The 20,160-nt window shown below is 33.5% G+C and overlaps 1 protein-coding gene across 2 annotated transcripts; it reads right to left on the bottom strand.

The window, feature by feature from the left end:
* Positions 1–289: 289 nt before the first annotated feature.
* LOC100241492 (uncharacterized) lies at positions 290–17,342 on the bottom strand. Of its 2 annotated transcripts, XM_010651227.3 has the most exons (25): positions 16,964–17,342; positions 13,395–13,475; positions 13,147–13,246; positions 12,854–12,938; positions 12,670–12,719; positions 12,482–12,571; positions 10,280–10,359; positions 8,980–9,039; positions 8,715–8,814; positions 8,532–8,609; positions 7,321–7,388; positions 7,069–7,137; positions 6,907–6,984; positions 6,738–6,833; positions 5,054–5,124; positions 4,831–4,908; positions 4,624–4,717; positions 4,019–4,117; positions 2,908–3,125; positions 2,710–2,824; positions 2,136–2,267; positions 1,935–2,042; positions 1,729–1,841; positions 1,535–1,636; positions 290–1,447 (listed from the first exon to the last, which is right to left on the bottom strand). In XM_010651227.3, the coding sequence occupies exons 1-25, from the start codon at positions 17,006–17,008 to the stop codon at positions 910–912; spliced, it is 2,748 nt and encodes a 915-aa protein (XP_010649529.1). In that variant the 5' UTR covers positions 17,009–17,342; the 3' UTR covers positions 290–909. The 2 variants fall into 2 exon arrangements, with proteins under 2 accessions (XP_010649529.1, XP_002276905.1); XM_002276869.5 differs by lacking the exon at positions 12,482–12,571.
* Between the last annotated feature and the right edge of the window lie 2,818 nt (positions 17,343–20,160).

Genomic DNA, 20,160 nt, shown 5'->3' with positions numbered 1-20,160 from the left:
GTCATCCTTGTAATCCAACGAGAGCAACAAATGGGATTAAAGTTGGCGTAAACAAAGCAGTACTTATCATATCAAACTGGAACTCGAATTGATTCTTGAAATGTTGAATGCTTTAATACACCATCGGACTGATGGTCCCAAATTTGGGGTCTGGCGTTTGAGTACAGAGAAATCAGTTTAGCCCCCACAAGTAATACCCCCGTGTTGCTTGTTAGCGACAGAGGAGGTGAATTGAAGATTATATTCTGTTTGTATCGAACATACAAAAACACGAAACCAAGCTCAAGAATGGAAGAATCCTTTAGATGTCATTAAGTTGCATGGCACAAGGTTATAAAAAAAGCCTAATTTACAATGGTTTATAGAAGCTGATTGTTTACCACTGCCACGTGAGAAAAATCAGCCTCAAACCAACTCACTAAACCACCTTCTCTAACACTCACACCCACCACAAAATTGAACAATAAGAGGAACTATATGGGGGGCAAATATTTTTGTGCCCCTTTTCTATTATATGGTTCACATAACTGAAAAAGGAGGAAACAGGAATCAAAGAAGAAAAAGAGGAGAAAATTGGAAAATGGAAATTAGTGCTAATGAATGTTTTACAAAAAGCAACAATTACTCAGCTGAAAGCATTGGGATTGGGAAGACCAGACGAAGGGAAGGCCGGCCCATGTTATGAGACTATGAACTTCCCGCCCCTTGTGGCACTGTACAGTATCCTCTTCTAGCAAGGGAAAGGCGTTGTCCAATGTTATCCCCTTCTTATGTGATTGTTTCTTTCCTTCTTCTCGAGTAAGCTGACCCATTTGATAGCCCAGGACTGATTCTCCCAAGCACATACACCAATTGAATAAAACACAGAATGAAAAAGTCACCTTGCTGAATAAGGTTCTGAGACATAACTTAGGCACCATTTACAGCCATTTCAGGCGAGGATTTGGGTGGTATCAATGGACAGTCCTCTCCGCCTAACTGTCGATTGTCCGAGCTGCTGTGCAAGCAATCAGAACAGTTTCTCGAAGCAGCAGGTTCTTTTTCTCTATGGTTTTCCTCATCTGAACTGCTGCTGTTATCAGAACAGCTTCTAAAACTTAAGGGTTCATCCTCTTGATGCTTTTCTTCATCTGTGCTCTGGTTTCCATCTGTAGTGCGAGGAGTAATATGAATGGGGCTCGCTATTTTCTTATTGGGTAGAACTGCCTGACTTAGTGTCGAACACAAAGCAGCAAATACACCATCTTTTGACTTGGGATTTTTGGCCAATCGTGCCTTCTTTGCCGGCTCAGGCTCCTTCTCCTTAGAAGCTAATTTCCGTTTCAACTTGAGGGACTCCAATGCTCCTTCATCTCCATCCAGGTTTTCTGGCTGTTTCTTTGGTGGTGGTCTGTACTCTTCCTCATCCTCATCATCCGCATAGTCAACCAGTCCACCAGATCTTGGACTACAAGATGAAAGGACACGTGATTATATAGTAAATATATTCTGAAGATATCTTTAATAATTTTCAAGGCAGAGGCAATTACAATACCTTAACGATGGGTAGTTAGCAGCAACCCCATTGGACAAAACAGGTTGAGCTTGTACTTTATTGGTATGTGACACGCATGCAGATGCTGTATCTTCTTCATCACTGATTTAAGCATCCAGATTCGGTGGCTATGAGCTAGAAAATATTGGTAAAAAGGCTTCTATTGTTATATGTTCAACAAACAAGATGCATACCTGTCCTCGTTGAAGTAGTCTTCCTCTTCTTTCTCCAGAGCACGCTCATCAATTCGTTTTCTACTACTGTCCACTGCATTAATGGTGCCTTTTGCCACACAATCCTCTAGTGTCTGTGAATGCACTCATCAGAAACATGTGTTTCTAAATTGCAAAGTAATGTAAAAATCAATAAATAAACAAAATCGTAGAAGGATGGGCTATACCTGTTCATATTTAACTTTTAGAGTCTTAATGCAAGCCAAATCCTGAAATTTGACCAACTGATCCCAGAAGGAATCATATAAATATTTCAGCAATGGTTTCAGGTTATCCTGCAGGAAGCCACAGCATCAGTAAAAGTTTTCCAAAATATCTATAAGTGGGAGAGAGATGGGGGGAGGAAGGGGGAGGGAGAGGGAACGCACCCTGCGGATATACTCAAAAAGTTCTAGAACTGCAGAATTCAGCAGATTATAACGATTGCCATTAGCAACAAAGACATCTACAACTGGTTTAAGCAGGTTGTTCTTAATAACATGGTTTATCAGATGCTCATCCTGCAAATTCCCACATCAACTCCTTATATCAAATACACTGCCAAGAACAAATGCCAATCTAGCAGATGATTGGGAAAAAGTGGTAGCTGAAAATTGATATGAGTTAAGCAATGCATAAAGACAATGATAAATGGATTCACAAGAAAGCACCCAGATAATCTTGAAGGGCCAAAGGGAAAAAACATGGCTACTCCAAAGAGTCGAAAGATAATTGAGTAAACTGGGTCAGGGGTTCATTTAAGAAGTTCAGGAGGTACAATACAACCAATGCCATAAACCCTTGTGGGAACAGGGATCACACCTGCTAATTGAGTGCAATTCAGATCTCTATTTGTTCTAACAGATGCCATTTCATTCTACATAGATACCCAAAATGAACATATGAATTCCATTTATGACAGCCAATCAATTTCTTCTCCATAACTAAAATAAAATCACATACATGGCGGGAAAGAATAGTGCGAACAAATCGAACAGCAGCAACTACTAGATATTTTTCCCTTCTTCGAGTTAGAAACAGAACTTTATCTATCACATTATTGAGGAGAAAGTTGCACCTGCAAACAGAAAAAGAAATAATCTGTTAGCAGCAGGACATCAAATATTAAATGATCACACAGCAAAGCATCCAAAAGATTACTTTATTCTATATGGATGGTGCAAAACACAAAAGCACAGCAGTTCACAAATGTTTGACAGTATTTCAGGCTTTGTGGTGATCTGATTTTCAACTTTTCCATCAGGGCCAGCAGATTTACTGATTGATTGTGCACCGCCTTCCTTTGGGCATGATGATGTAATAACATCAATTAATTGACCCAAATGCTTCTCATAGAATATCTCAATAATAGTATCTCTCTGCACAAAAAAATAAAATAAAATCATCAAACACTAATTAATTTCAAAGAAAAGCATTATACAGAATCAGTAGGAAGGAATTTCATCATAACTAGCAAATTTCAATGACAATTTTTTCAACAATACAGCAGATATACAATTTAATACAAATAAGCATCCAAAATCTAAAGTCTGAATGAACAGATACAAATATGTCATGGACTTCAAAGTCTAAATGCAAAAATTAAGAGAAAAAAAATAAAGTAAGGCTTGAAGATCTTAGATAATCAGCAATCATTGTGCCAAAATAAGCATAAAATAAATATACCAAAGTACTGCAAATAAACTGCTAATGAATCTGTTCATAACATCCAACACTGAGGACAATGTCCTATCATATGAGAATAAGGATAAAATAACGGACAGCACAGAGAATGGTGCAACCTAGTACACATTGAGTACGAAACTAATAACAAAAAACAGAATTATTGAAATTAAAATTTTAAAATCAAGTTTATGATTTATGAATTGATTAATGAATAAAAGCTTGTTTTTCAGTGATCTGATGGAAGGTTAACCTATTGCAACAGTTTTACTACAAAATTATGTCTTCTGTATGATGGTTCAATAATTAAATATCTCACAGCCTCTCATCATTTTTTCTGACTCCTTCTGTAAATGTTTCCAATAAAAACAACTTAAATATGATATTTGGGTTTAACATCCAAAAGTTAGCTCCATTACATATTACAGTCTTAGGTAGATATCTCAGAATCTCTGTATGCAACTACTACATCACAAGCAGAACTACTATCAAAGATATTTCAAAATTTACAATAGAAACTTCAATTACAATTTAAAAAATTTAAATAAAGCATGCAATTGTCACTAGAAAATGAATGATATGCAGGCACCTGTGATCCTGACAATGTGTATGAATCTAGTAAACTGCGTAGAATTTCAAGAAACTGGCAATTCATGTCCTCTCCAAAATCTGTTATCATACCTTTAACCTGTAAATCAACCATTACACGGTTAAAATAAAAAATCCAGACAAAAAAATACAAAGAGAGAATAAACATAGTCACTATAATGTCAAAAGCAACTCTAAATTGTAACTACAAACTCAAGACAACTTAGAAGCTAATCGTTAGAAAGAGATTGGTGATGTTGCTTTAGATTTATGGTCTTGGGTCATATATCAGAAAACTTTGAAGCTAATACAGCCAGAACAGATATTAAGGCTTCCAACATTTTCAAAGCAATACTATGCAACCCAAAGGCTTTGTTAGTGGCCTTTAATCAACTCTTCATTATTCTTTATTTTTATCTATATTTACCTCTGAATATTAGTTTTGAGCAGGAGGATCAGGGAAGGATGTGAGAGATGAATAATTTTCTACTTACATAGGTTCTAATTGCATGCATTTTGAGGGAAATTGACCAGGTCATATGGATGCTAATTTACATAAGTGTTGATTTGGTTGCAGTGTGATTGCACAAAAACTATATCACATACCAGAAGTCCAAGAAGTGGAATTCCTTCCTGCCGAATGACATAAGAACGCAGAAGGTTTGGATCCTGATTCAGGAAAAGAATGAGGATGTCTGTCCTGCATCCATAAACAATTGACTTCTTGTTAGGACCAAATCAATGGTAAGGAAATGCAGATTAAGAAAAGCTGAATTTTATGCTAAAGACAGATATTCTGGGTTCATTCATTACCCAGTCAATACAAGTCTCTTGTCTTGACTCTGCAAAGCATCAGATACGATGTCAAAGATGCCTTCATTCACAAGATCCCTATAGGCATTGAAAACTTTAACTTTTAATAACATATATAAGATGACAGAATGTGAAATAAAACCTGCACAGAATTATAACTTATTTTCAAAGAGAACGCTTAAGCCAGCAACAGCATAAAAGATTAAGTTTGGTATTTGCATACCTAAATAGCCGAAGCTGCTGGACCATCTGCAAGCTCTTGCTTAAACTACAAAACTCATATAAGAAAAATACCTACATTTATTTAAAACAAAGGTCAATAAGAATAGCACACTCTGAGTTAACCCAGAAAAAACATCCACACATCACTTAAGTACTGAAAAGATAAACTCATTAAGTGTCCATTTGGATACATTTCATGTTTTCTACTTTTAAAAATAGAAAATAGTAGTAACTTCTACATATATATCTATCTATAACAAAAAAAACCTCTTAGAGACTTAGGTGGTGTTTGTTTTTTTGGCTTTTTGCTGAAAACCATTTAGTTTTAGAATTTAGGTTGTTTGTTTTTTTACTTTTTCATGACTTATTATAAACTTTTTACTAAATAGAAAAAGCCAAAATATGTGGCTTTTTCTAAATAGAAAAAATAACACAATGATTTTTTTTACTTTTTAATACTTAATAGAAATAAAATACTACAAAAACAAACAACCTAATATTTAATACTATTAAGTATTAAGGTTCTATTTAGAATTAAGTAAAAAAACAAACACCACCTTATATTGAAAGCCTAATGATTTGAAAACTCTTTAAAGAAATTAAGATATTAAAAAAAATTTACTACCTAAAATTTTAAAATTTTTTAAAGTGATTTTTAAAGACAAGCTAAGTCCAAACTTTTTGTATAAGAATTTCTACTTTTTATATAGAAGTCCTCACTACTTTTTGTTTTTAAATACAAAATACAAAATGTGTATACAAACAAAGACAAAATTATCCAGATCTATAAAATAAAATAAAAAAATGGTACATATCAAGAGGGGAAAAAACCTCGTTTCATTTTATTTATTTATTTTGTGTAAAAGCATGACTATTTATTTTAAGATATTATAAATGGAAGAAAATTTAGTATATCTCAACTTCTTTAATCAACCACATTATGTCCATATTCAATAAATCGGAAAAAGCTATATTCTTTCATATGAAAATTTAATCATATCTACAATTATAGTCAAAGTCCAAGTCATTAAGTAATCCTAATAGAGTTCATCAAATTTAAGACATTCTGTTGCATCATCAACTCAGCCCAAAAGAAACTCGAAATTTAAGAAGGAAATAGTAGTTACAAGGATAATATTATCCTCGATAATAAGCAACAAAAAATGAATTAAAAAAATGATCAGAAATCCACAAAGCTTGGATGATCTCAGTTGCAGCATCCTCATAATTAGTTCACTCTAGATCTTCCTTCATTAGGATAGTGACCAAGGAAACAGGACTCACTGAATGACCTGCTCATGGATCGTAAACCTCATAATATCCTAGAAATGTGAAAACTAAGATGTCTAAGATCAATAAACAATAATCATAAACAACTGAAGATGTTTAAAAAGTAAATAAACATGATGCTAGAATTCCTTATAGTAGGCATTCTATTTTTTGTCAATATAGACCACCAGTTAACTAAAAAAAAATTAAAAATGAGAAGAAAAAGGGTTTGATCAAGACTAACAAAACTAAGAGAGGCATGTGCAGCATCAAAAGGAAGAATTAAAAATTAATCCGTACACAGTATCTCAAGATGCACATTACCATCACGATAGCTAAAACAATAAAAAAATGATAACAATGTATCCCCATGTAACAAACCCATAAAAAAAAATGTATTCCCATGTAGCAATTACCAAATTTTTCTTAGATTCCGCAGAAGTGCTTGATAATCTCAACCTCACAAACAGTTCTTGAATAAAGGTGCTGTCTTCCTTTAATAAAGAAACAACCTATAACAAAGTAATGTGATTAGAAGCAAAGAAACCTAAAAAATGGCTGCAAATTTGAATTTGAAAATCTTACAACGGCATTATTTGAATGAATTATGGAATTAAGATTTGCAACTGTAGCCTCATCCAGCACTCTAGGCAAAACGACATCCTAAAAAAGTTGAAATAAGGTAAGAATTACACTACAAATACAACCAGGCAAGTAACAAACAAGTTCAGCGTCAAAGAGCCAAACCTTCAAATAACCAACTCTGTAAGTCTGGTGTATCTTTGACAGGACCATGGGATCTTTGATTGGTATAGCCTATGCACACCCAAAATAAATAATAACCATGAATAACAAAGATTCCCACAGAAATGCAACATAAAGGGACAATGCACCTCTTGACTAAAGAAAAAACACTACCTCCCACCTCCTCCCCCCTCCAATCCTAACTCCCACCTAAAGGAAAAATGAAGAAACAACTACCAAGTAATGATACATTACCTCCTTAAAAACCACATGCTCTTTTAGGAAATTACGATGATGTTGGGCATGGAGAATGTCAGGATCATCTGGTAAAAGAAAATTAAAGCAGTTAATCACTGTCAATATAAATAGAATAAAGTGATGATGAACTATGGACCATGCCATCAACCAGGTCGACACTATCAATATGCACTAATTATTTTGTTTCTTTCTGTATAAGCATTGATGTGCATTCAAATACAACATACAATTAAACTATAATACGAAGCATTCCCCACACCCCCCTGTTTTTCCAGGTTAATTGAGACAAACATTTTAGCAATTATCATGTTGATTGATATGGAGAATGCAATTGAAGCCCCTATGGATGTTCAAAAAATAAACCTTAAATGATAATACATCCCACATATCTGGCTTTGTTATTAATGCAAACACAATAGGTGGCTTTAGAAAGATGAATAAATACTTATAAAGCATGAATGCATAACCAAAAACACAACTGCAGATCCAATCAAATAAGCAGTGAAAACATAAGTGTCTTGCACATATACTTTGCAAACAGAAAAAGGCAGAATTGTAAAATAATAGCAAAATGAGATGTCAAAGTTCAACAGTTCAACAAGCTAAAGGATATTGTGCATATACAAACTCCTTAAGAGATTTATTTGCAGTTGCATAAGATAAAGAAAACTAAGGTAGTTATGTTAATGAAGGAACGGAAAGGTAACCCCTCATCCTTCTTTGTAATTGTCCCTTTATATACACTGTTTATTCTGTTTCTTATCAAAATGGGAAAGGCATACAACTATGGATATAATCAAATTCCACTGACTTATCAGGAAAAGACAATCATAGATATCATAAACCATTATCAAAACCAAATATAAGTTTTCTGATTTCTATTGAGAAAATAAAGACACCAACATAAAGGAACCATATTATTAATTAAGACAAAATACACAAGTATCACAACATCATGCACAATGCTAAGACTAAAAATTCTCATTCAAACCACTAGATGGAGAAACAAAGTCATCAGTGTACAAAAAGCCATGTTAACAGAGATGCCATACACAACAGCGGTATCATTTTAAAAATGCAAGGATTAGACATAATCATTCAAAACACCAGACATGCAAATATAGAGATTGAAGTATTAAACTTTCAATCCAAAACAAAGCAAAATTTAAAAAATTAATAAATCGTTAGACAACAGTTAAACTACTTACACTCAAGTGACCCAATGACATCCATGATCAAGTCATCCCCAAATAATTTCTCAAATATCTGAGGACTGTTGAGTAAAACTGTAAGTAATAACACGCAAGGTTCTTAGTGCCAACAAACGGATAAATCATAAGAGCCTAAATTGAAGATATAGTAGCAGAGAGAAGTAAAAAGAGAGCACTGACTGATCCCTTTGACAATCTTGTATATCATGTGAAGGCCATCCATGTTTTCCAAGTCTTCGCATATCCTAAATAGGTCCATCAGCTTTTGGAAAAATTCTTGCTGCATAAAAATGAATTATTTTATCATTAAAAAGACACAATGATACTAAAGGGCTAAAACGTCACAATGACAAGAACAGAAGAGGTTGGATGTGATTATTTTATTGTTATTTTCAAGACCAAATATTTGCATCTGCCCATATGCATGAAATCTATCCAAACTTACATCGTTTAAAATAAGTTCAGTCAGGCGTATCTGCTCAGCAATGCCACTCTCCAACACTATCTGTAAGATAAAATTGATTAAATTAATTAAATGATCATGCCTATGTAAATGTAACATTACAATGGACAAGGAGAATTGCCACTACCAAAGTAGGAAAGAAGCACATGAAGAACTACCTACTTTACCTAGATAACAAACAAAATTTGCAACTGGCTATCCAACCTTCTCGCCTATCAAAGTACACATGTATGCATACGAGCATAGCAAAGACACATTAACAAGCCAATCACATACGTGTATTGTATGCCGGAATTGCATGTGAATATATCGTGCACTCCTTTAGGTGAGTTGATGTTTGTAAAAATGTTTCATATTCAAGTACCAATAAATAAAAAACAGATAAGTTCAGAAAACAATAGTGACATCCAAATCAATTAAGTCAACAACTTCTCATCAGAAGAAAATGAGAAGGTGAAACAGGAGGAAGTGATCATGGAAGAGGAAGAGCAAATCCATGTCACAAAAGCAAAACTAAGATGCCTCCAGGTGTAAGTTAGGTTTAAACTCCTCAAATCTTTAAATTCTTCCTAGTTCAAGGATTGAAGAAATAATACCTACCCCTAGTTATTTGATTAAGTGGATTTAGGGCATCTGAAATCCAACTATGAATATGACCCTCCAGATCCAATAATAGAACTCCAATTCAAACAATGGAATAGGATTTGCAGGCTCAAATCCAAACCACTCATCCAAATCCATAAGTACAAACATTACCCAAAGAAATTTGGAGACCAAGAGGATATTAGTGAAGGATGATTTCAATGAACTTCCAATTCAATACCAATATCTAAAATCACCACTCAAAAGCCAGTCAAATAAGTTAAAATTCACCCCAATGATCACAATGCCATGATAGTTTTCCATATGCTGTAGTCTTCAAACATGGACATATACGAAATACAAAAGTTTCAACCATCTGAAAAGACATGCAACGCCACTGGTATCAGTCCCCTGATGATCACCATGCATCAAAACTAGAAGGGGGGAAATGTGACATAAAAAATTTAAAAAAAAAAAATTAAAGGAAAACAAAAGGAATAAAAATAAAAATAACAAAGTGCTAACTCCAACCAAGCTAAAGTTCCAATGCCACAAATGAAAATAGGCCTTATTTAGATATGATTTGATCAGCATACATCACACTCCTCCTTGGCCAAAAAATAACAAGCAATAACATACCAAATAAAAAGATGAAACAAAGTATGAAGAGAACTAAGGCATCCATGGCATCCAATGTTACCTTCAGTATCAAGGGAAGGGTGGACAGCTCAACTGCAGGCAACTCCCTCAACTCACTGTTGATGCTGTGAAATGAGTCACCTGCAGAAATAAATTGAAAAGAAAAATAATTCAATCAGTTATCCGAGCTTAAAGCTAGATGTCAGACAAAACCTCATTGAGTTGCAACAAACACAAAGTGAGATATCAAAAGTTGCTTGCAAGGGAAAACCAAAGCTGGCATTCCCTTCCCATCAAATGATCAAACTTTCCATTACAGGCATGGATATCATTTGCTTTCTGGCAAAACTTCTCGCAGACTTTGTTTGCACCATGGTTATGTACAAATAAGGTTTCATCCATCAGTTTATCCACTGCCTCTATGCTTCCTCATGGAAAAAAATGGACAGATGAATTTGGATGATCCTGGCCTTTTGGTGCTTTTGTATATACCATGAATAATTTTGTGTGTCCTTCGGTTACGTGCTATTAACATATTTGATATTTCCAAATCAAAAAAAAAAAAAAAAAAAAAAAAAAGGAAGCTTGTACTGACTGCTCTAAGTCTTTGAATGTCATCCAATTCCAATCCCTCCATGTAGTCCAAAACTTAAGGAACAAGATTTAACAGATCCTTCGAGTAACCCCAAATCATCCTATCATATCTGCTCCTCTTCACAACAATCTTCTAAATCTGATTAAGGAACATGATCACCTTCTCCATCTCCAATCCTGGAAATGTATCACAAAACAAGAATTCCAGTGCCTAGAACCCTTCTTGGAGACAGCTATGCTAAATAATTGAAAAAGGGGGCACTTGGCTGCAATCCCCTGCACCAGACATCATGCCAAAACTTAACTCTCCTCCCATTTCCCACTGCCAAGGAAAGTCTAAGCATGGAACACCTGCCAAGCCTTCCTTAAAGCTTTCCATGACCCCACCTCCCAGTATCATTCAGTGAACACACTAACATGGATAGGCAGCATCAACCACAAACCAAGTCATTCATATCCTGATCCATGATAAATAGCGCCCACCCCCAAAAACAACAACCTTACCTATGGTGAGACCTGGACCAAAAAACTGAACCCCAACACAACTACCACCCCCACCCTTCTCTCCCCTGCACTTTTTTTTCTTTTGCTTTACTCCTATGTTGCATGGGTTTGACTGTGGATGTCAATTGCAGATATATGTCTAGTGTCCAATCCTTCACACCTACAACTTTTAAGACGTTAACTCATCTAAGGAGGATCTCAATTACAGTATGAACACTCAATAATGTGATGAAAAGGGGGAAAAGTCAGTTAGAAATCAATCAAAAGTAAAAATATCATCATTAAAAACTCCTCGTTTTTTTCTTTCATCTCTAGCTTTTCTTTCTGATCCATAAAAAAATTCACATAAAAGTTCATTTTCCACCAAACTCTCCCTTTTTCCAATATAATTTTGCTAGGGAAGTTAGAAAAAAAAAATCAATCAAAATCAAATGGTCATATCGAAAGCAAAGCAAGAGTATATGAGACAGATGTCACACCACACTCATGTCATGTTGCGTCGATATGGATACACTAGGTGAAGTTGGAGAGTTCAGGTACATAACTTTACGTTGATCTTATTTGGGAGCTATAAAAATCCAGCAACAAAAGTCATTTCTTTTATGAACTTGGTTCCACAAGTCAAATGAGTATGACAACATTTCAACTATTCCTTCAACAGAGGCCTTACTTATAAATAAAATCCCATTCACAGGCTGATGGATTCAACTGAAAGACTTATCGAATGGACTCAAAATTCAGTGGACTTAGACAAATAGTTTCCACAAGAAGTTGAAAGATTCCTGAAACTTCCAATGTTCTGTACATTATATCCACTTCCTTGAATGACCAAATCTCAAGGCCAGGGCTTGGCAAAATGCTGCCAGTCAGTTTAATGAATCACCTTATACTGCCAGTTTTCCTTTCCTGTTATATAGCTTTAACAAACAATGTCAATGTTAGGAAGCAAGGGGATTTTTCCTTCCAATTTTCTTCTAGAAATTGCAACAACAAAGCTAGTTGCAATTGTGAAATGAAAATCAAGAAAGAATATCTGGTCCAGAGCCTGAGAACTTGTTTGTAATTTACACTTGGAGACCTAAATAGGTTGAAATACTTCCAAACTAGAACAATTAAAGGAAGGTTCATAGGCAAAAGGGGGAGGGAGATAGGATAGAATCTGGACCATTTAGAGAAGTTGTCAAATTGCCATTGACCTGGGTTGCCCCAGATGCATCCATTGTCTCATTCACCAGGAAAGAACCAGCTCCAAGATCTACAGACGTTGGGTATTCAAGATAAAATGAATAAATCACATGGAAGTAGGATCATAGTTACTTTCAAATGAATAAGAGGATTATTGGATTCACTTACTGCTAAGATTATTAAACTGGAGATTCCTTTGCACAGTGCAGATATGGTCCCTGCATATACATATAAATTCAGAAAACAAACAAGTACATTACGAACCAATATAGCGTAACAGGGAAAAGCTGTGAAGGTAAAAAAAAAAAAATCAATAAGTGGAAAGCATGAGAAAGACATGCTCTGTACTTACCATATGAAAGAGCATCCGGTAGTCTCTTGAAAGCTAAGAGCTAATTCAGTAGAATATTCAGGATCTCTCCATGAAATAATTGTTTCTGAAGATTAAAATATATATTCTATAAGCTGAACTCGATGATTTAAAAAATAAGTAAATAAATAACTACTACCCAATTACTTGGAAATGGACTGAGACAAAAAATGAAAAGAGAAAAACCGTGTATTCCAATAACTTGGAAAATTTGCATCAGCTAATGATTTCGAAAAGAAATAATTAAACAATCCATTGTCAAAGCATAAGAATACCTTCTTGTTTTCGATATATATCCTCTGAGCTGATACGATGCAAAAGTAGTGTTTCGTGGTCTTCTTCATCAATTACAAACAAACCCAACTCTTCTGTTCTCTGTGTTACAACATTTGCAACAATCACTATGCAAGTCAACTTTTAACCAAGCACTATTGATAGTTCACCACATGTTACAGAGTAACTTGAAAATTTATGTCAGCAAAATAAACATTAAGCCAGATCAAGATCAAAGTTACAGACAAACCTCCATGTAATCAACACTGACGTGTCCAGTTCCCTGGTCATCCCATTTCCCATCGTCATTCAGACGGTAGACCTTAACACGCTGAAACACAAAAGCAGTTAGTTGGGACATGCTGACCATTTGTGCTATTATTCAATATGAAAAAAGAGACAGTGAAAAAATATTCCAGAAATTTAAGGTTGAGTATGAAGAAACCCACAAAAAGACAACCAAAACAGAATGGTCATAATGTTCTAAAGTAGGATGCACAAAAAACCAAGTTTTAAACTAGCTACAAGGTAATCACAATGACAGCATTTTAACCAAGCCAACGGATTGCCAATATGAACAATAGGTAAGTACTATGATCATTCAAAAGCAAATAACATGTTTTCATAGCCGTAAGTATGCAATAGAATAGATAAAAATTGAACAGCAATGCCATGAAAGTGAATGACACAAGCAACACAAAAGACATGATCTAATTTCCAAAGCCTCATAAGGATCCTGAGATGCATCAGCAATCTGCCAACTTCATAGCAATTCAACCAACAAGTTTAGCACCCATCAACAAAATCGATTCTCAAAAGGCAATCACCACTTTAGTACTGAAATTCAAATTTAAAACTATGCCGAGCTCCTATGCTACATAATATAAAGCAGCTATCCGTGTTTGATAAATATGAGATTTTTTTTTTTTTATTAGCTTGATAAATATGAGATATCTCTTTGTAGTACACATTTAAAGGCCATTTAGAGTTTATTTGTAGTATAGTGTCTGCATCTATAAGCATGTATACAAGAAAATGCTTATGGTACAGAAAATACAAAGATTTATATAGATAATAAGGGAGGGATTGCCTTGGGAAATATTCTTCCTAGTGTATGGTGCCTATGCATATAGCCTCCTTGTATGTAGACTCAAACATATCGATTTTTAAGAGGCAAGCAAAAGATATTATTAACTATGCTAAGCAAAAAGGCATCCTAAAGTACACATGATGTATACAGAGGGTGTCAAGTGGCAATAAGCATGAAGAGAGAAACAAAAAAAACTCCCTTCCCCTCATAAGCACCCAACAAATTCTCCCCCTTTTTTGGCGCTTTTTGGCTGCTGTTGTATATATCGTGTGTACTCTGGTGCGCCCTTTTTAGCTCTTTTCAATATTATTTTCATTTACTGATCAAAAAAAAAAAAATCTATAAAAGTCATCAAAGACATTTGACACCTCATCTATGAACTCTCTAGTCCAAAGCAAAAGGGTACACAAAAAAACAGTGTTAAGCACATGATCTGGTTGTTCTAGACATGCAGATGACCCCTGGTTTCTTTCCTTTCAAATGGTTCAAAATAAGCACAAAGAAGTGATCCTCTATTCCTTCTTTGGCTTCTTTCCTATAAAGGATCCAAACCAACTCAAAGGAGTCTTTCTAACTGAAGAAGGCAATACCCACATTATACCAAACAAAGAACACCAACTGCCATAAGATTCTTACTTTAGCACAATGAAGAAGGATATAGTCGACTCGTTCTTCTTTGAAGAAAAAATCTATTCACCAAGATCCATCTTTCTCCAAGGTTAAAAAACCTTCCCCAAGCGAAGAACCCACTTTCAGTGGAACCCAAGAATTCCAAACTGCTCCCACTGGAAAAGGCTCTGTTCTACCTAACGGCAAAAAGAAGTAGAAAGCTTTGACTGAAAACTTTCTGCTCTTCAAATCCATCCAAACCACCCTATCCTCCCCCATCCTTGTTCACTGATTTCACTTCAAATCTTGAAAGAAATGCCTCAAAGGTTTCCAACTCTAAATCATGAAACTGTCTCAAAAAAATGACTCCAATGACCTCACTCAAATTGACTGCACCTACAAATCCTCAATCCAAGCATCTTTAGAGGTAGCTATGGCATACAACAAGGGAAAAGAAGCAAGTAAAGATGAGTCCCCACACACTAAATCCTTTCAGTATTTCACTCTCCTTCCATCTTTTAAAAAAAAAAATACACATTCTAATTTAAAGATAACCCACTTCCATGGAGACTCCTTCTAATGAAAAACTCCAACTTCGCTTAATAATATGGTATAAAGAGAAAGATTTAATGATAGAATGTGAGGCTGTTACCACCAGGTGATACATTTCGTAGAGTATATGAGGCACTCTAGAGTAATGTGAGTGTTTTCCCTTACAAGTAGGACAAAACTGAATATAAGATTGATCACATCAGTGCCATGCAACAGTGGCTCAGTGCAACATTTTGAAATTCTAATGGTATAGATTTGCAATATAATGCAGTAAAAGAGATTAGTTATTCAGAAAAAGCATAGGAGTGGTTTAATCTGAAAGATAGAAACATAGTGCTGCGAGTTGCAGAAACTTCCCAACAAGGGAGAAAATAAAGTAAATCACATAGAATTTAAACCCAAGCCAACAATAATGGATAAAATCATCAGTCATGTGACTCTTGTCAGCACGTAGTTAGGTTACAGGAAGACTTGCTAAAAAGGCTATGCATCAGGTTATATGCATCAACAAAATCTTGATGAATTTATTCCAAATCTCATGCTCAGCATGACAGAGACAAAGACTACTACTTCTGTTCTACTAACAAGCCAAGGGAAACTGATTTTTGAACTACTACTGCAGCTCTGACTAAGCTAAAGCTCATTAATGTGTGAAAAAACTTGCCTCAAGCTCAAAAACACTGGTGTTTAACCCAGTTTTTCTAGGTTGAGTTCAAACAATGTCATGCATGGTTTCACATTTGTTCTTGACCAAAAATTTTCTAGGTTGAGCTTAAACAATCCCTCAGATGATTTCCATTGTACTCCCTTATCCAACAATTAACATGTAGGAAATTGTAAGAACAGACCTGACTTCAACCTTTTGCGGATACCATATGCATGAGGATAGTACATCTAATCAAACAGTTCAACTGCAAGTGTAAACTGCCCTAATATAGAAAAAACTTTTTGAAACAATTCAGGGCCAGATTGAATGGAGGATACTCCAGTCCAGTTTTTTTCTAATGAATAATTGTTTTCCATGACAAAGATAAATATCTAGTCTTTGCTTAAGATCAACTAGTATATAAGCAAAACAGATCAACTGTGGCATGTATTTGGAGGTATATATGTTTCATAGGCATAAAGAAGTATGTATGATTTACTCAAATTAATGAAACAAGACAGAAATATCATAAAATAGGAACAAATAATTCTTCCCATACATAATCAGCCCTTGTCTTAAAGTCACATAAAACTCCAAAAAAAAATTGAAACAAACAGTTAGCACAACCAAACCACGGAATTAACGCCTGTAATAAAAATTGATTATCATGGAAACACCAAGCGAGTCCTTCCAAACTGCAAACAAGACCTAAGTAGTAGGTCTTGACTTCGTTTTAGGAAAATATCACCAAGCTGTATATTCCACACTCTTTGGTTGCCAATAAATTTTAGGGAAAGGTAACCAAAACTTCAAATCTCACAACAACAACTTCAACCCCAATAAGTCACAAGATTCCAAGTTTTCACTTCCTTTCCTACAATTTCCTGGCAGCCAAACGGCCAGCAACTGTAGAAGAACTCACCTGCATCGAATTGGAACTGGCGGAGGATTTTTCCTGCGCGCCCATCACAGCTCTCGCTTCCCGAATTGAAGATTGCAGAGATTGAATTGAAGTGTTTAGAATTAGGGTTTTGAGGACGGGGAGAGAGATGGAGAGATGGAACAGGAGGGAGATTCCGATACGGGCGATCAATTGAAAACCCTAACCGCCATTGACGTAGCAGCGACACTTCGATTTTCCTCCCGCTTTCTCTCTCTTCCTCGCTCTTTTCCTTTTTATTCTTTTCTGTGAAGTGTCTGTCCCCAAAACCTTCGATAAGAGAAGTAGAAAAACTAATACCCATGTCTATGAGACCCCGAAATCCCCATTCTACCCCTTCTTTTTCCCAATAAATACGCAGCAGCCACCGTGAGAACGCAAGTCCACGCGCTTCCTATTTTTTCCCCATCTCTATTCGTCCGGACCGGAGCCTGTCTATGAGTGGGACCCATACGGGGCTGTTACTGAGGGACGCACACAGATTCCTTTGATTGATGCCTGGAGAATAAACACGTGTGCGTCGCGGACTACTCTGGAAGCACGTGACCGTGCCACAGTGGGTGAGCGGACAATGATGGTTAACGTGGAAAAACATGCGGGCTCGTGAACTAAGCCACCCTATATGTCCGACCTTTGTTATAGGTTTATAATACGAGCCACGGTTGCGCCTTCTGGGTCCAAATATTGGACAGAGACCACACGTTGCATCAACGGATCGCTGGTTATGGAGACAATTACCAAGGCTCTGACCATTTGGATTTTTATTTGAGAAAATAATTATTAATTACCAAGTATTAAAAGTTTTAGTTTATTTTTATAACCTTAGTTCGCAACCAACTTTAATGAACTAAAGACTTCTTAAAAATTTTCATTAGCCTCTAACAAATTGTCTTCTTTTATTATTTTAAAAATAAATAAAACTCTTTAATTATAGATTATGAAAATTTTAAAGGGTGTTTTATGAAATATATGGTTACTGAAAAATAGAAAAATTTTAATAACTTTATTTTTTTATTAATGTTCAATACAAATTGCAAACTACTAAAACTTAAAAATACCTAAACATCAACTAATTTATTTAATAAAAATATTTTTAATAAAATTTATTCTATTTTTACCATCTGTGTAAAATAAATATTTTTATTATTAAATCATTTTATACTAAAATTTATTTATTTTTAAATATAAAATTTTTATTAGCAATTGTTTGTGAGCTTAATAAAAAAAATCAAAATATTTTACTTTTTTATTTAGTTAAAAATAATGTGTTAATGTGAACTAATATAATTAAAGTGAACTTTTTATATCTAAAAAAAAATTGTTATCAATAAATTAATTTAATTATATTGATAGATATTAACGGGTTACTTTTAATTAAATATAAAAACTCAAATATTTTGTTTTTTACTTAATCAAAAAACAAACATCATCTAATTCTCATAAATGAAATTGATATTAAAAAATTATTTTATTGTTATTTTTTAATATAATAAATTTAAAATTATAAATAGACTCTATTTAATTAATTAGAAAACAATTTCACATTAAAGGATTTATAAACACTTCTTATTTAAAAAAGAAAGTTGCAAGCTATGATATAAAAGCCTTGTCATTTATTGTTTTTCAAATTGTAAGATAATACTAGACATTTATTCTCATTTCCACCAATTTAACACTTGTGATATTCCGTACTAAATATTTTTCTTTGATAAAATAAGTTTTTTTATTTGAATTATTTTATCTTCCAACGTGTTAATAATAGTTTTGTTCAAATAATATAAGTATTAAACTCCAAATGTTTCTCCTATGTTTGGGTTGATATTGTATTTTCCTTATTTATCTTTATTTAATCACATTTTGTATCTATTGCTTTGATCAAAAACATTTTTAAGCATAATTGATTGGTATTTGAACATTAAAAAAATAAAAATAAAATGAAAGGTTTGAATATCATTTTTAGAATCAGTCTAGAAGTAAATTTGAGGTAATTGTAAGCACTTTCTTATTAAAATGACACGTTTAAAAAACTTTTAAAAATATTTTTTAAAACTTTAAAGAATCACATGAAGTGACCACCGATTGATCATTTATAGGTAATTATTCAAAAAATAATTTTTAAGAAAAGTTTTTAGGATATGTTTGGTCCCATAATTTTAAGAGAAAATGGTAGGGAAAAAAATAAAGAGAAAAAATGGAAAGATAAAAAAAAAAAAAAAATTATATGCTAATTAAAATCGATTTTAATTAAATAAAATTTTAATTAATTTTAATTATATTTAATTTTTGTATACTGAATATTTTTTTTATTTCCTTGGTATTCTCAATAGACTAAACATGGTCTTAATTAAAAACCAATATGAACTGGGCTCTTAGTGATGTGTTATTTATGAAAATGTGTATTAAAAAATAAAACTCACTAAATGAATATTCATAAATCAGGAATTTTTAGATTTTAAAAATAAAATTTAGATGTTTCTCAAATATATAATTTCTTTAAAGCAAGACTTCAAACTTCTAATCATTTTAAAATCGTTTCTCATGCATTATAAGAGTGTGTTTGAATGTAATTTTATAAAATATTTATAATTATTTTAATATTTTAAAAATAAAAAATTATAAAATGTTATAAACACTTTATTGAATCATTATCAAACCTACTTTAAAAGTATTTTTATTAGTAATTTTATAAAGTGTTTTTAATATTTATAATATTTGAAAATTAAAAATTTTTAAATATTAAAAAACTATAAATATTTCATAAAATTATTATCAAATCGTATTTTAAATCTAATTATTTGTACGAATTAATTTTATTTTAATATTTAATAATACTTTTATCAAGAAAGAAAAATCCTTATTAAAAATTTAAAGAATTACTTAAACTGATTTCTTAGTCGACACATAATTATTTTTACTTAAAAAGTATCTTTACGATAATTACAGCCAAATAAATGCTTAATTTTCATTTTAATTTGTAAAATTTGGGTTCCATACTATGTATCAACTAGATAGAATGACCTGAATTTTGTTGTTCGTAGAAATCAGTAGGAAAGAATAAAAATAAAAAATAAATAAAAAAACAAGAATATGCCACGGACCAAATGTATTTCTTAGCCGTCAACGCCTTCGTAGAATAAATTCTGTGTATGGTGTACTTTTAGTCTTTTATCATCTGCCTA

The sequence above is a fragment of the Vitis vinifera genome, chromosome 5, assembly GCF_030704535.1.
Source record: "Vitis vinifera cultivar Pinot Noir 40024 chromosome 5, ASM3070453v1".
Taxonomy (NCBI): Eukaryota; Viridiplantae; Streptophyta; class Magnoliopsida; order Vitales; family Vitaceae; genus Vitis; species Vitis vinifera.
Note: the sequence above shows the minus strand (reverse complement) of the source record. Positions and strands in the feature narration are given on the sequence as shown.

Coding starts and splice junctions, on each gene's coding strand:
- LOC100241492 (XM_010651227.3), bottom strand. CDS start 17,008: ATGGGCGCGCAGGAAAAATCCTCCGCCAGTTCCAATTCGATGCAG. Junction 10,360..12,481: donor TTTGACAACTTCTCTAAATG/GTCCAGATTCTA, acceptor TTATTTCTGCAG/GTGACTCATTTCACAGCATC. Junction 2,825..2,907: donor CACCATCCATATAGAATAAA/GTAATCTTTTGG, acceptor TTCTGTTTGCAG/GTGCAACTTTCTCCTCAATA.